At 60.1% G+C, this 13,698-nt stretch overlaps 1 protein-coding gene across 8 annotated transcripts; it reads right to left on the bottom strand.

Moving 5' to 3' along the window:
• Nucleotides 1-1,104: 1,104 nt before the first annotated feature.
• OSBPL7 (oxysterol binding protein like 7) lies at nt 1,105-13,542 on the bottom strand. Of its 8 annotated transcripts, none has more exons than XM_089901151.1 (24): nt 13,402-13,530; nt 11,959-12,113; nt 11,725-11,850; nt 11,497-11,550; nt 11,146-11,190; nt 10,772-10,885; nt 10,306-10,416; nt 10,093-10,210; nt 9,312-9,415; nt 8,866-8,958; nt 8,649-8,781; nt 8,466-8,560; nt 8,187-8,282; nt 7,379-7,516; nt 6,691-6,784; nt 5,524-5,756; nt 5,242-5,379; nt 4,325-4,388; nt 4,146-4,224; nt 3,073-3,217; nt 2,829-2,973; nt 2,616-2,742; nt 2,283-2,405; nt 1,105-2,124 (listed from the first exon to the last, which is right to left on the bottom strand). In XM_089901151.1, exons 2-24 carry the CDS (start codon nt 12,031-12,033, stop codon nt 2,016-2,018), a joined length of 2,559 nt encoding a protein of 852 aa, XP_089757277.1. In that variant the 5' UTR covers nt 12,034-12,113; nt 13,402-13,530; the 3' UTR covers nt 1,105-2,015. The 8 variants fall into 8 exon arrangements, 7 of the variants coding, with proteins under 7 accessions (XP_089757277.1, XP_089757278.1, XP_089757280.1 ...); XM_089901152.1 differs by lacking the exon at nt 13,402-13,530 and adding an exon at nt 13,119-13,388; XM_089901154.1 differs by lacking the exon at nt 8,187-8,282 and having other exon boundaries at nt 13,402-13,521.
• Nucleotides 13,543-13,698: the final 156 nt, after the last annotated feature.

The following is a 13,698-nucleotide window of genomic DNA, read 5'->3' as shown; positions in this document are numbered from 1 at the left end:
GGGTATCCCCACCACTGCCCCGATGCTGCTTTCCTACTCCCTGTAGCAGAGCCAGTGGGAAAACCCCACTCACAGCCACCTGGGCTGCATGCCGTTGGGGAGCAGGGAGGTGGGTGTCTCCAGCTTCAGGGGATCAGATCCGGACCCTGTCCTCCAGGAGAGGAAGTGAGGTGTCCCCTGAGAGCTGCAAATCAGCACATAACGACTCCGCCCAAACCCCTGCACTAGGAGATGACCAAACTCTAGCACAGCTTCCAGCAGCCTGTGTCCCTAGGATGACCCCAGTCCCCTGAGATGCCTGCCTGAGAAAGCTCCACACTGCCAGCAGAATTCACTGCTTGTTCTAGCCAACACCTGACACAGGGCCCTGACTTCCTTTTCTTAGAGCAGGGCCTGTGTGTGCAGTGCGGTGGGCTGAGGGGCTAGGAGACAACAAATGAAATCAGGAGCCTGGACATACATTCTCCTCTAAGACACAAAAGAAGCCAAATGCAGGACCACGGAGTCCCTGAACAGAAAGGCAAGGCACTTGACCAAGATCAGAACAGCTTTGGAATAACAGAGCTGGGACCTGAACTCAGCCAAGGCCGTGCGGGAGGGGGAGAAATGCAGCTCGCCCTGTTCTCCCATCCCTTCTAGTCCCTCCCCCCTCCCCCCTTCCCTTGAAAAGTCACTGAGGGGGTGAGAGGGTGAGCACAGACCTGACGGAGGATGCTGGGGTGGGGGCAGCTTCTGTGCCAGAGGGGGACAGGGACCACACAGTTTTCTGCCTGGTTAAGGAGTTTGGGTTTTCCCCTGAGGCGCTCAGAAGCAATGGATGTATTTGAAGCAGGTACGAGGTGCCATATTTCTCTTTTAAAATATCACCCTGAAAGCCAGCATTAGAATGGAAGTGACTGGAGGCTCCAAGGATACTGCAATAGTCCAGGCGAAAGTTGATAAGGGCCCAGCCTAAGCTAGGTGCAATCACGAGAAGGGGTCAGAGAGACACTGAGGCAGAACTGACAGGAGGTGAGGATTCAGGGAGAGAGATGACATTGGGTCTTTAGCCCAGGTGAGTGGGGAGCTATGGGCCTTCACTGGGCTTGAGCGCACGTGTTTTTCAATGAATGGTCACAGGCCAAAGTTTGGGACAGTCTTTACTGGAGTTTGGAATGTCATAGCAATTCACCTTAATCAGAGGCAGACTGGTAAAATGAGCAGCAATGGTGGCGGACCCCCCGCGGGGGGCATCCGGCCTACACGAGGAATCCTGCTCGCCCGCAAGCAGTACACAGGCACACGCACACACTCTTCTACACAAACCAACACTCTCATGAGTGCTCGCTCACTCCGGGTGGGTCAGGGGCCAGGCGCCCTTCCTGCCCTGTCTGCTCTGGGGGATCCACTGAGCTGAGACTGAAGGAAACCACTTGAGGACCAGGGACGAAGGAGCTGCAGGCGTTTTGCAGTTTGGGAGAAGGGGATCCAGGAGGATAGGAGAAATTACCAGGGCCAAGCAAAGGGAGCCCCTCTGGGCCAGGGCAGGGGGAGAAGATGCTGGAGATGGGGCATGGGAGGGACGGGGGTGGGAGAAAAGGCCATCCCCTCTCCTTCACTCGCTCCAACCTCACAGCTGGGGCCAGAGTCCTGGGCATGGGAATCCTGGGGAACGTCGAGGGGTCCCCTGTGTCCTAGGAAGGCACTGAAATGGGGAACAGATCCTGGAGGGCCTGGAGTCTCCCCCAAGTACCCCAGGGGGTAAGGAAGGGGTTGACAGAGCAAGGAGGGTCTTACATGCTGGTTGTCTGGGGCAACAAGACTGGGGAAGCACGAATACTGCTTCCCACCCCAAACAAGGGGTGGGTGATGGGCTGAGATGCAGCCCCTCTGGCCGGCAGAGGGGAGAGGGCCAGAGCCAGGGCTTCCCCTTTGGTCTCCAGGGCAGTGAGTGGGAGAGCCTGGCCTCGCCCATGTGTCCGTGGCAGGGTGGGGGCAGGAGGGGGGACCGGGGCCTCCTGCCCCTGGGGCCTGGGCTACCAGAGCACGGCTCCGTCCAGGTTCCCGTAGCCCGGCTCGGCCCGCAGCCGCCAGTATGTGTTGTTAGTCACCCACCACTCCTTCCCGCTGCTGTCTGTCTGCCGCCTGGGGGGAAGGGGGCCATGGAAGAAGAGGGGTGAACATCCAGCACTGAGGCCGGGGTCCCGAGATGCTGCCGGCCCCACTCGAAGCAGGAAGGGGCTAGTGGGGAGGAGGAGGGGGGCCTGGGTTGCAGAGAGACCTGGAGAGGGGGGCAGAGGCACCTGAAGAAGCGAGCCTGGTGGACAATGTTGTTCTCCTCCATCACTTTGCGCCTGTCTCGCTGAAGCTGCTCAATCCTTCTCTTCTGGGCCTCGGCGGCCTGTATGTTCCCCTCCTCCAGGTACCTGAGCATCCAGACGGCAGTCAGCGGAACTGCCCACTCTCAGAGGCCCCCAAATCCAAGGCTGCTGTGCCTGCCCAGTTCTGCCCCCAAACGGGTCCCATCTCCCCGAGGCAACTCAAGGAAGGAAGGACATAGTCCCAGGTCTGCGTGGAAACCCATGTGGGGAGGGAGGAGCCCGGAGCTTCCGGAGCGGCACCCGCCTGGCACTGACCTCTGGTCTGGCCGGAGCCGCGTGTCTGTGGAAGGCAGGGACCGCTTCAGCTCTGCCGTCAGCTCATTCAGCTCCAAAGCAAACTGAGTGAAGCCGAAGTTTCGCTCATAGTTTGGGGGCATTGAGTCTAGGGGGAAGGCAGGGGGCTGGGGCAGGTGGGCTGTGCACAGCTGCCCTCAACTCTGCCCAGCCCACCCCAAGCGCCCCACTTACTGGGTTTCCAGATGCACTGACCGCCCGGCGGGGGTCCCCGGTACAGGCCCTCGGGCCACTTCCCAAAGAGTCGGTGGAGGACGCGGCCGCTTCGGCTGAACACGGCACCCTGCACCTCATGGACGTTGGAGCTCCAGTACTTGGCCTGGGGTGGGGGGTGGGACAGAGGGCTTAGGGAGGTGTCCCCTCCTCTTCCCCGGGGCGAGCTGCTGGGATGGACAGGTGGGGCAGGGAGGCCACCCACCTTGCAGAAGGTGATCTTGCAGTGGCAGGAGCTGTCCTGCGTGTTCCGGATGAGCACCTCCCCGTAGTGCTCAATCCAGCGCTGGCCACTCAGGATGTTGTGAATGCAGGACGTCACCTTGTTCCACTCAAAGTGGTCCCCAAACCTGAGAGAGACAGAGCATGGCAGGGGGCAGCTGGCCGGCCCTGGGGAACAAGTGCCACCTGAGCCGGGGAATGCCTGTCTCATCAGAGCAGGTCATGCGGGTCTGGGAAAGGAACCCTGGGGTCCTGGTTCCAGCTCATGGTCCTTCCATGAAGGAGGACGTATTTATAAAGCAAAGCAGCCTTCACAGAAAGTATTCAACTAACACGTCTCCATCTGTTGAGAAAGCTCCAGAGGGCCTAAGTCACAGGGGTAAAAACATAGACGGGTCCATGTCCTTGGGATATATGTCTGCTCACATATATCAGCCTGTTTACTCCCCACTTCTGTCGAATATTACTTATTACTCTTTTTTTTTTTTATTACTCTTATTTTATAGACGAGCAGACTCAAGGCTCTGATGCGTCAAGTCTTTCTGCCGCTTGTCTAATTAAGTAGCAGAACCAAGACTCCCACCCAGGACTTCTGACCCTGAAGTCCAGGGTCTTCCCCACCCCTGCACTGGCCTCTGGTTGCAGTTCCCCACCTATAACATGGCTAGATGAGGGTGCTTCAAATGTGGTTTGTGAGCAGTCCTGAAATCACTTTAGAATCACTTTAGGCTTGTGTGCGTGTGTGTGTGTGTGTGTGTGTGTGTGTGTGTGTGAATGGGTTACTGTGCACTGACTTGAAGTCTCAAATGCATTCCTTACTGTGAGTCATGGTCAAAAAGTGCGAAAGCCACTTGATCAGATGACCCTGATGAGCCCTTCCAGCTCTAAGACTTTTCACCTTTCTTTACTGACAACTGCTATTAACCCAGGTGTAAATGTACAGACACTGCCCCACCCTGAGCAGCTTCAGACCAGGCCTCTCTCTCCTGTCCCTCCCACCTCCCCATCCCAGCCTGGGGAGGATGGCCTGTAGGCTGGGCCTGTGCCTACACTCACCTGGGCAGGCTCACATTGACCATCCCCACAGGCACAATCTCCAGGGATTTGCCCCAGAACTTGTTCTTCCACTTCATGTCTGGAGTTGGGTGGGGGAAGGAGAACGACTGCAGAGATAAGACCAGAGAGTGTTCCAGCCCCTCCCCCATCTGCGCTTCACCCCCAGCCCCACCCTTTACCTTGCCAGAATATGAAGTTCTCAGACTCTGCATGGCACGCCGAGATGGGGGGGTGGTGGGAGACCTTGATGAGCAAGGAAGTCTTCTAGAGGCTGCTCGTGAGGACCCTGGGGTCTGCTCCTGACCCCAGGCCCCCAACATCCCTCACCCCCATCCCCAGTTCCCCTGGGAACCAGAAGACCAGTTAGTTCCAGGTCTCTTGTCTAGGTGTCCTTGGCCACCACCCAAATTCCATCTCCCTCTCCTTTCCCACGAGGCCCCTATGTTCTCCCTTCTCCCTCCCTCCCCTCTAGGGCCCTCCTTGCAGACCCTGTGCATGGTGCCCTCCAGAGATCCTGCCCAAGTCCTCTAGCAGTGACAGGTGGGGCCTCCACCCATGCCCTGCCTGAAAGCCAGCCCTCCCATGAGGACCCTCTTCCCTAATCACCTTCTCCCCCAAAGCGGATTACCACCCTGCAGCAATCTCCACAACACACCCTTGGAAAAACTCGGCCTTGCCCTCATTAGAACAGCTCCCCATCTGGAACCTTGAACTCAGGGATCCCACAGCCTGCCCTCCTTGCCTCTCCCCATCCCCTGGCGCCCACCACTGCCTGAGTGTTCCCTACAAACTGCAATTCTAAGCATGTCACTCTACTGCTTAAAACTCTCCCGTGACTACCCGTGGCCTTCAGGATTTAAAAACCAAGCAACCAATAGAGCTGAATAACCTCCTATGAGCTTCCACAATCCCAGCTCTAGAACATGGTACAGTAACTCCTTGTTTGAAGTCCCTCTCCCCAAGGAGCGGGGAGCTCCTCCCTTGACGGCCCGACTGTCGGGTGTTCTCGCCCACGCCCTGGCCCCTTGAAGCCCGGCTGTTCCCCGGCCTTGGCCACATGGCTGCCCCGACCAGCCCACTTCTTCCAGGGCCTCACCTGCTCACTGATGAAGCGGAAACCTCGGTCAGGCCGCTCGCACTCGTAGGTCTCCCCCAGGACAGGGTTGAAGGGCTTGCAGCCCGCCCGGTGGTACGTGGAGGAGTAGGCTGACACTGCGAAGGCTGCGATGTACACCTGCAGGGGGCGGGGCGCCGGGGGATCAGAGGAGATGCCGCCCCGCCACCACCCTACCATGAGCCAGGACGGGGCCTGGGGTGGGCCCCGTAGACCGGATCCTGGGAGGTGGCGGCAGCCTGGGCGGGGGCTGGGCGGACCCACCATGCGCTCGCAGGGGTCGGTGGTCTGGCTGGCCTGGTCCAGAAGGCTGCTGTACTCCAGCTCCTCACAGAGCCGCTGCAGGGTGCTGAGTGGCTCGTTGAGCTGCACGGGCATCGACACCTTGGACAGGTCCTTGCCGATGTTGTTCCACAGGATGTTCCACAGGCTCACGTCGGCCCCGGGCCCACTGGCCGCAGGTAGGCATCGGCGTCGGGGTGGTCCCACGGCTCCTCCTGGAACACAATCCCGGGGCCAACCCGCCTGTCACTCTGCCTTGGGCACCTCGCATCCAGGCCCATGGCCTCCCGAGCTCCTGAGGTGCTCCTAGGTCTGCTCGCTCCCAGGCCCCAGGCTCGACTCACTATGGGGCAGGCGGCTAGGGGCTAATTCTTTTTTTGGGGGGGTGGTGGGGAGTGGTTAATTCTTGATGAGCTCCTGGGGATTTAGGTGAGCATCAGAGTTAAGAACCAGAGGACAGTTCCCACTGTTGGAAACAGAAACCCTGCACCCCAGAAGCCCTTCCTGAGTCTCACCCTTGGCTTCTGCTCCGTTTTATAAGCACAGAAACCAATGTCAAAATTACTTAGCCCAGGGCTTCCCTGGTGGCGCAGTGGTTGAGAGTCCACCTGCCGATGCAGGGGATGCAGGTTCGTGCCCTGGTCTGGGAAGATCCCACATGCCGCGGAGCAGCTGGGCCCGTGGGCCATGGCCACTGAGCCTGCACGTCCGGAGCCTGTGCTCCACAACGGGAGAGGCCACAACAGTGAGAGGCCCGCGTACCGCAAAAAAAAATAAAAAATAAAATAAAACAAATAAAATTATTCAGCCCATTTTATAGATGAGGAAACAGGCTCCAAGAAGGAAAATGACACGTACAAAGCCACACTGCTAAAAAGCAGGCCCTTCTGCCTATCAGGCCCATGCAAGCCTTCGCAGAAGCCCAGGGTGGAGACTAGCCCCAGGCTGAGCCTGCCCCACCCCCAGGGCCACCCCTGGAGCACAGTCACAGCTTAGCCTTACTCACCCCCAGGGTCACCCCTGGAGTCAGCACCCGAAGCCATTAGCCCACCAGTACTACAAGGGACTACTTCCCAAGGGGCCTGGGCCTGGACGAACCCCATTGCTGTGCCCACCTCCTGCCCTCCCTCCTGCCCGTCTGGCTGGCACCTTTCTGACAGCGCTCAGCTCCCCTGAGGTCGAGCACCTCCTCGGACAGGCTGGTGGTGACTTCACTGGTGCACGACTCCTCCTCCTCTGAGCCCTGGGCCAGGGACAGATGAGAGGCTGGGCAGACTAGGCCTCCCCCAGGCAGCTGGACAGTGCCCAGGGCCTGGCAAGAATCTGCCCAGCTAGCCCTTTGGTGGGAAGGGGAAGAGAATATATTTGGGAGGGTCTGAACCCTAAGACACTGCCCTGGGAGGCCTGGAATCATGGCGTGCCCTGCCACCTTGGGAGGGAGAGGGCCTGGCCTTACAACTAGCAGGGAGACAGCTCAGGGACTTGGCGGGACACTGAGGGAAGGGAAGCTGGGGATTACTGGGATTCAGGGTCAGGAGGGTGAGCGTCAAGGGAGTGCTAAGGCTGAAACGAGGTCACAGAGAGATGACGGGGTGCAGCTGAGACAGCAGTTTCAGTAGAACCCATGGGGATGCAGCACATCAAACTGGAAGAAGGGTCCCCAGCAGACATTTCTAAGCAGGGCCGCACAAACCCAGCAGATCTGGACGTGTTCCCAGAGAAGTGGCCAAGGTGGTTAGAAAAGACTTGGGAATCTACAGATTCCAGTCTCCCGGGACCGCACCCCTCTATTCCCAGGGTCCCTCCTCTCTCACTACCAGCTTCCCCGCTCCCTCACCTCATTCTCAGAAGAGCTGGCAGAGAGGAGAACCTCACAGGCATCAAAGAACTCTGTGTGGGAATCAGCGAGGGAAAGGACGCTGCTCTGGGACAGCTGAGGGGTCAGCTCTCGCCCCTTCATGTACAGAGCTTCTTGCTGTGGGAGCGGGACAGGTGTCAGGCCCAAGGCCCAGCTGGGAGAGTCAGGCAGGGCTCCCCTGGCCTGACAGCTCCCTTGTGAGGGAAGTGTGACCGGGGACTTTTACTATCTGAGTCTGAGACCTGCTGAGCAGGAGAAGATGCGGAGGGGAGCGAGTGTAGTGGGGTACGAAGGCCTGGTGGAAAGATCCCGGCCTGGAAGTGAGGAGACACGGGTTCCATAATAACTGCCTGGGCACTGACTCTGAGCCTGGCTCCAAGCCCTTGGCGTGTATCAACTCCATCAATCCCAACACTCACCCTACCAGGTAGGTGCAATTATTACCCCCACTTTGCAGATTAGGACACTGAGGCTCTGGGTCATGAAGCCAGCACACAGTGGAGCCAGATTCTAATCCATGTAGTACGGGAGCCTGGGCCCATCAATTAGATCCTCTGAGTCTCAGTTTCCTCATCTGTGAACTTGAGGGTAAGAATCACTGCCTCACGGGACTCTGACTTAAAAGCAAAAGCACTCTGCACGCTGTTAAGAAATGACCCAGATGTGGCTGCTGCCCGTGTTCCGTGAAAGGGGCTGGAGTTTCAGGTCTGAACGCCAACCACGCCTTCACTTCTGCTGAGAAAGAAGGCCCAGAGGAATGGTCCCCACAGCCCACCCTGGCTCCCACCTCCTCGGGGTTGAGGGAGCTGAAGGAGTCTGCAGTGGTGTCGGAGGACACGGACAGCGAGTGGAGGCGCCTCGGGCCGGCTGCGGCCTCAGAGACCTGCAGGGAGAGGGTGAGGGCACAGGTGCCGGGACGGGGCGGGTGAAGCCCTCCCCAGCCTGCCGGGCGCAGCCTGCCTCCTCCAACCTCCCTTCCCGGCCCAGGTCCGGGACCACCCCCAGGCCTGCAGTCCTCGGGGCTCGGGCCCGCTCCTCCCACTGGCCACCCTGCCCCCAGCCTCACCCCCAGCCTGGACGGCTCCGAACCCTGGTGCAGGTCCCTCAGTCGGTCCCGTTCAGTGGTGAGGGCGGCCAGGACACTGCTGAGCGAGCTGTGCACTGTGGGGACAGGCCGGCCATCAGACTCCCCTCCTCTCCCTCTCCCTCTCCCCGCCTGCCCCCAGCCACCCCCAGGGCGTGCACTCACCCTTCTGAGCCAGGGCCCAGAAACTGCGCTGTACGTGGGCATAGTCTGGGGGTGGCAGCCCGCGGGGGCCCGAGGGGTCCCGGGACTCCAGGTAGCGAGATAGGTTGGGAACAGAGCCGTGGAGACGACCCACCTGTAGGCGAAGGGGAGGGGTTGAAGGGTGCAGCCTCCTTCAGAGCCTCCCACCGAGCATCTCGGGGTCCACACCCCACCTCACCCGCCCGATGCTGTCGTCCTTGGCAAAGCTCTGTGTGCACCACATGCGGCTGGTCCGCTTCCCCTTCTTGGGTCTCTCGGTCGTCACCGAGGCCTGGCAAGTCGAGGTGAGGGAGTTTCAGTCCCAGGGTGGGGAAGACCACCAAAGCCGGGAGAGAGGTAGACGGTCATGAAGGAGGACGCAGAGACACCAGCATCCCGGAGGCAGAAGACCGACAGCCTGGCAGCCGCCTGGGCACAGGAGGAAGGGGTCGCTCCAAAGGGGCAGAAAGACAACCATGAGGCGGTCTGGACACGGTGGGGAGGGGCAACGGGGAGATGGTGGCTCTCCAGGAAACCGCAGCATATAAGGGGGACTGGGGACCTGTCCGGGGAAGTGATGGAGATGAAGACAGCAAGAGCGGAGATAGCCCTGGGCGGGCCCCTGCCTCCTCCCCTGGACCTTACCTGGTGTGTGGGGATAACAGGGGCTGAGGGGATCCGGGGCAGGGACTCCAGGCTCTGGAGGAGTCTGTGGAGTTCCTGGAGCTTCCCCTGACACTCAGAGAGCTCTGCGGGAAGGATGAATGAGGAAGTCCCTCTCCCAACACTGGCCAGGCCCCCCAGAGTCTGTCCGTTAGCTTCCCTTCCTCCTCCAAAGACTTCACCGGCAGCCACGGAAATGCCGACACTGGCTGCCCTCCCCCACTCACGAGCCCAAAGCAGTTCCCAGCTCCCACCCTTTGGTCTGGCCTCACGGAAGCGCCCGTACCCCAATCTGCACTCTGTTCCCAGACCACACCTTACCTCGGCCACCTCCACACAGGCCAGGGGGCTCCCACTCTTGCTCTCCCCCCTTGGTTTGCATTTCCCTCTCCCAGGCCAGCATCGCAGCCTGCAACTCCAGGAATCCGGTTCTAGTGCACACCCCTTCCCTGGCACTACTCCTCAGGACCCCTCCCTGCGTTGGCATTCTGGATCTTCTTTTTCATGAGTCCTGGCCCTGTGTCCGGGTCTGTCTATATGCCTAGAGCACGAGCCCCATCATTCTCTGTAAGCCTGAGGCTCCCCAGGGCAGGGCCCTAGGAGACCTGATCAGCCTAGAGACGGAGGCTGTCTCCCCCATCAGACTGGGGCTCCCAGAGGCAGGGATGGAGGTAACATTTTCTCCTCCTTGTGCCTGCTGACGCCACCTAGATGCAATAGCATGGGCCCTTCCCACGGAGGCGCAGTGCCAGGGGCCCCTCACCATGAGAACAGCGGTCTAACCCATCACTGTCCCTCAGCCAGGAAGACACCTTCTCCCGAGGTCCAACCCCTGGCAGAGCCGAGGCACTACCCGCTGCCGGAAGCTGGGCACCAGGAACCTGTGGGGTGAGTCAAGGGTCAGCAAGGTGCCTGCCTCCCTGAGTCTCATCCTGAATCCCCACATCACCTGTCGCTGCCCCAGGGCCCATCTTACCTTCCGGTGAGTGGTGCTGGGCAGCAGGCTTCGGGGCACATCCGGGTGCTGGGCCAGGCGGTGGGCACGCAGCTGAGCCACCCAGCTCTGGAACAGGTCCTGTGATTTGATCTGCAGAGGTGATGGAGAAGGGGAGGGATGCATGAAAGGAAGGATTGCTTTCTAGAGGCAAGAAGTTGGGGCTCTGGTCCGCAGGCAGGCAGGGTCTCTCCCTATAGCACACAGCTTGTGCAAAGGTCCCTTGCGGGGAGGCAGAAACAGCTTCTGCAGGTCTCCAAGCCTTCAGCTCTGTTCCTGTTCACACAACAGCCAACAGGGCCAGTTTGCCATTGGCTATTGTACATGGTAGGAACTCCCTTCTGGTCAAACTCAGACAGACCCTCGGCCCCTGTCCCTCTCTCCTGCGTGCCCCAGTGCCTCTGACAGGCTGGGGACCAAGCCACCACCTGGCTCCCAGGGATGTCACCTTGAGGTGGTAGATGTTGTCTTCAGTGTCAAGGTCAATGCGCTGGGCCTTTTTGTTGATGGACATGACCGACAGTCGGACATCAATGGAGCCATGGAGCTTCCCCTTGGTGATCTGGGGTGGAGAGATCGGAGGGGGAAAGGAGGACTGGTTTTAGGCCACCAGGGCCACCATCACTGAGGTCACGCTAGGCTCAAGGGCCAGGCAGCAGGTTCACCCTCATGCCCAAGTCACAGTATCAGCAGGACTTGTCAGTCGTCCTCCTGCGCACAGGACACCCCGCTATGCCAAGTCACAATCTGAGCTCTAGGCAGTCACAGAGTAAGGAAAACTTTTCCCACCCTCAGGAATCTGCGAGGCTGAGAAAGGAGCACCTTCTTGGAGAGAGCCTGGGTGTCTAGGCCTTTAGTTCCTTGTTCCTGCAAGAGCGGAGGACAAGGACGAGGATGATAAAGCTCCCATGTCTTGGGTACTTATTTTATGCCTGGCACTGTCTTGAGAGCCCTCACCAAGACAAAGACTCTATAAATGGGTGGCTGCACTCTCTCCACCATAGAAGTGAGGAGCTGAGGCCCAGGGAAGTAACCTGCCCAAGAGCCCACACCCAATAACTGGTGTCCCTGGGATTCAGACCCTGCTCTGGGGGATTCCAGAAGCCCCCTGCCCGCGCAGGGCACTCTGGGGCCAAAGTCCTCCCTCATCCCCCAGCCGAGGCCCTGACTCACATCTTGCCGAGTCGTTCCGTAGTGAAGGATCCCATCCTCGAGCACAAAGTATCTCTGTGACGTTGCCCAGAAGGGACAGGGCCCGGGGGGCAGAGAGGAAAGGATGTGGGGAGAGAGCAACCATACAGAAGTTTCTTCTGACACACAAACAGACTGTACCCCCCGGCAACCCCACACATCCCCGTCCGGCGCCCCCATCCGGCCCCTCCCCTTGCCCTGCCTCCTTACCTTGTGCCAGCCCTTCAGAGGCCACTTCCTCTTCTTGAGCAGGTGGCCTTCCTGCCTCTCAGGCATGATACCCTCTGCCCCCAGCCGGCCCCGAGGCTCCTCCACTACCTCCCACAGCTCGGAGGCCTGCAGTCCAGGATAGAGTTGGGGAGCGGCCGGTGAAGCGACCACCTCTGCCTTTTTCCCCTGTGGGCCAAGCTCGGCGCGCCCACTGCCTACTCCCCACCCTCAGACCTGCTGGGCACTGCTGGGCTTGGCGGACTGTGTGCTCTCAGCCAGGGAGGGAGGGTCCCGCTCTTGGAAGTCCATGGGGAAGGGAGTGGCCACTCCCTGCTGAGGACGTAGAGAAGTGTGGAAGGGGAAAGATGTCACCTTTTCCTGAGGGGGCCCTTGAAGCAGAAAGAGACCCTGTTAGCACAGACTCGGCTATCACCTTCCCCACCTCCAGCCGCTCTTGCACCCTCTGGGATGAGAGCCCCCGAGCACATCTTCCGCTCACCTGCCACACCTCTCCCAAGCCTGTCCCCACCCCACTCTGGGCAGGTCTCAGCGCCCGCTGCCCAGAGAGGTGGAGCGCGCAGCAGGCAGGCCGGTGCCAAAAGAAAACCTCGAAAAGTCAGCCCTGCCCCACCTTAGGCACTCACACATTCCCCAGCTCCAGGAAACACCCCATGCTTTCTCTGGAGGATTCCCTGGGGGTAATCAGAGGTGAGGCAGGGGAGTGAAGGAAGAGGCCCCAGAATAGGACAGAGGGATCCAGAGACTAGACATGTGAGATCTCAACCCAGCTCCTCTTCCACCAGGATCCCTGAGCCCAGCACCACGGCATGGAGGCTCCTCTGCCATCATCCCTTTACAGAGCCCCCCAACCTCTTGACCCCAGCTCCCCACCAATTGGCCTCCATATCCTCTAGTTCCTGGGCTCCCATTTTTCTGCCTGAGGAAACTGAGGCCTGAGACAGCCCGCATTTTCCCCTGTGCCTCCCATCAATCGCCCCCCTAGGATGCCCACTTCGGACCCTCTGTCCCCCCGTCCCCCAAGCCTCCTTTCTTTCATCCCCATCCCTGGGGCTCCTAAGAAGTGCCATCCACCTGGAGAGAGCGGGGGACGAGCCATTGGAGACACATGCCGAGGACCGCACAGGTCCCGCAGCAGTGCCCACAGGCGCCCTTGGCACCAGCCCTGGCCATCCTGGCTCCACGGGGAGATCAATAATGCATGAGGCTCTGTGTGTGTGAGATGGGGGAGGGGACTGGAGGGGCAAGGTTGGCCTGAAGCTGGGGAAGCAGCCCAGATCTTCCGGTGGAGCTGAGGCCAGGAGGGGACAGGGACGTGGTGGGGTGTGGATGGCCAGGAGGTCAGGGCAGAGGGGCCCATGCTACCAGAGGCTGACCTGGGGGGAAAACTCCTACATTCAGCCATTGAAAGTTAACAAACTCTTCCAGCGTTTTGGGTGTCTCTGTGCCCTTTTCCTGGCTCCGTGGGATCCTGGCCCCTCACTGCTTGCGGGTGGAGGGGAGGCTCTATTAGTAGAGGGTGCAGGTCGAGGTGAGCCAGGTGGGTGCCCCCTTTCCACCTCCATTCCCGCCCTCATCTCTGGAAGAGCAGACCCACCAGCTTCAGGTGAATGTCCCCTTCTTGGGGAATGTCAGCTGATGCCAGCGCGGCCCCCTTACCCCAGGGTCCATGGACACCAGTGCTCCTTGGCCCGCGCACCGCTCCGCCTCTGTCACCGTCTCCGAGCCGCCAGCTCCCTGCTCACGGAACTGAGCAGTGGCGGCAGCTGCGGCAGGAACCAGGAAGGAAGGAGACGTCGGAGCCTCCCCTCTAGCCGGATCTCCCCACCTCCTTCTCCCCCGGCCCCTCCTCCAGCCAAACTCCGGGCAGCCGCTCAGCTCTGCCCCCCTGCTCCCCGGAGGACTCAGGGCTGAGCCGACTCCCCAGCGCCCAGAAAGCTTGGGAGTGGGAGCAGA

Source organism: Delphinapterus leucas, chromosome 19 (genome assembly GCF_059928025.1).
Source record: "Delphinapterus leucas isolate spDelLeu-1000000601 "Yukka" chromosome 19, BTC_Dleu_Yukka2, whole genome shotgun sequence".
Taxonomy (NCBI): domain Eukaryota; kingdom Metazoa; phylum Chordata; class Mammalia; order Artiodactyla; family Monodontidae; genus Delphinapterus; species Delphinapterus leucas.
This window is presented reverse-complemented; position numbering and strand designations above follow the sequence as displayed.

Excerpts from the sequence above, each read along its gene's own strand:
- OSBPL7 (XM_089901151.1), bottom strand. The coding sequence starts at position 12,033 with ATGGACTTCCAAGAGCGGGACCCTCCCTCCCTGGCTGAGAGCACACAG. Across the intron at positions 8,959-9,311 it reads CTGTTATCCCCACACACCAG|GCCTCGGTGACGACCGAGAG; the intron begins GTAAGGTCCAGG and ends TCGACTTGCCAG. Across the intron at positions 7,517-8,186 it reads GCTCCCTCAACCCCGAGGAG|CAAGAAGCTCTGTACATGAA; the intron begins GTGGGAGCCAGG and ends CCGCTCCCACAG.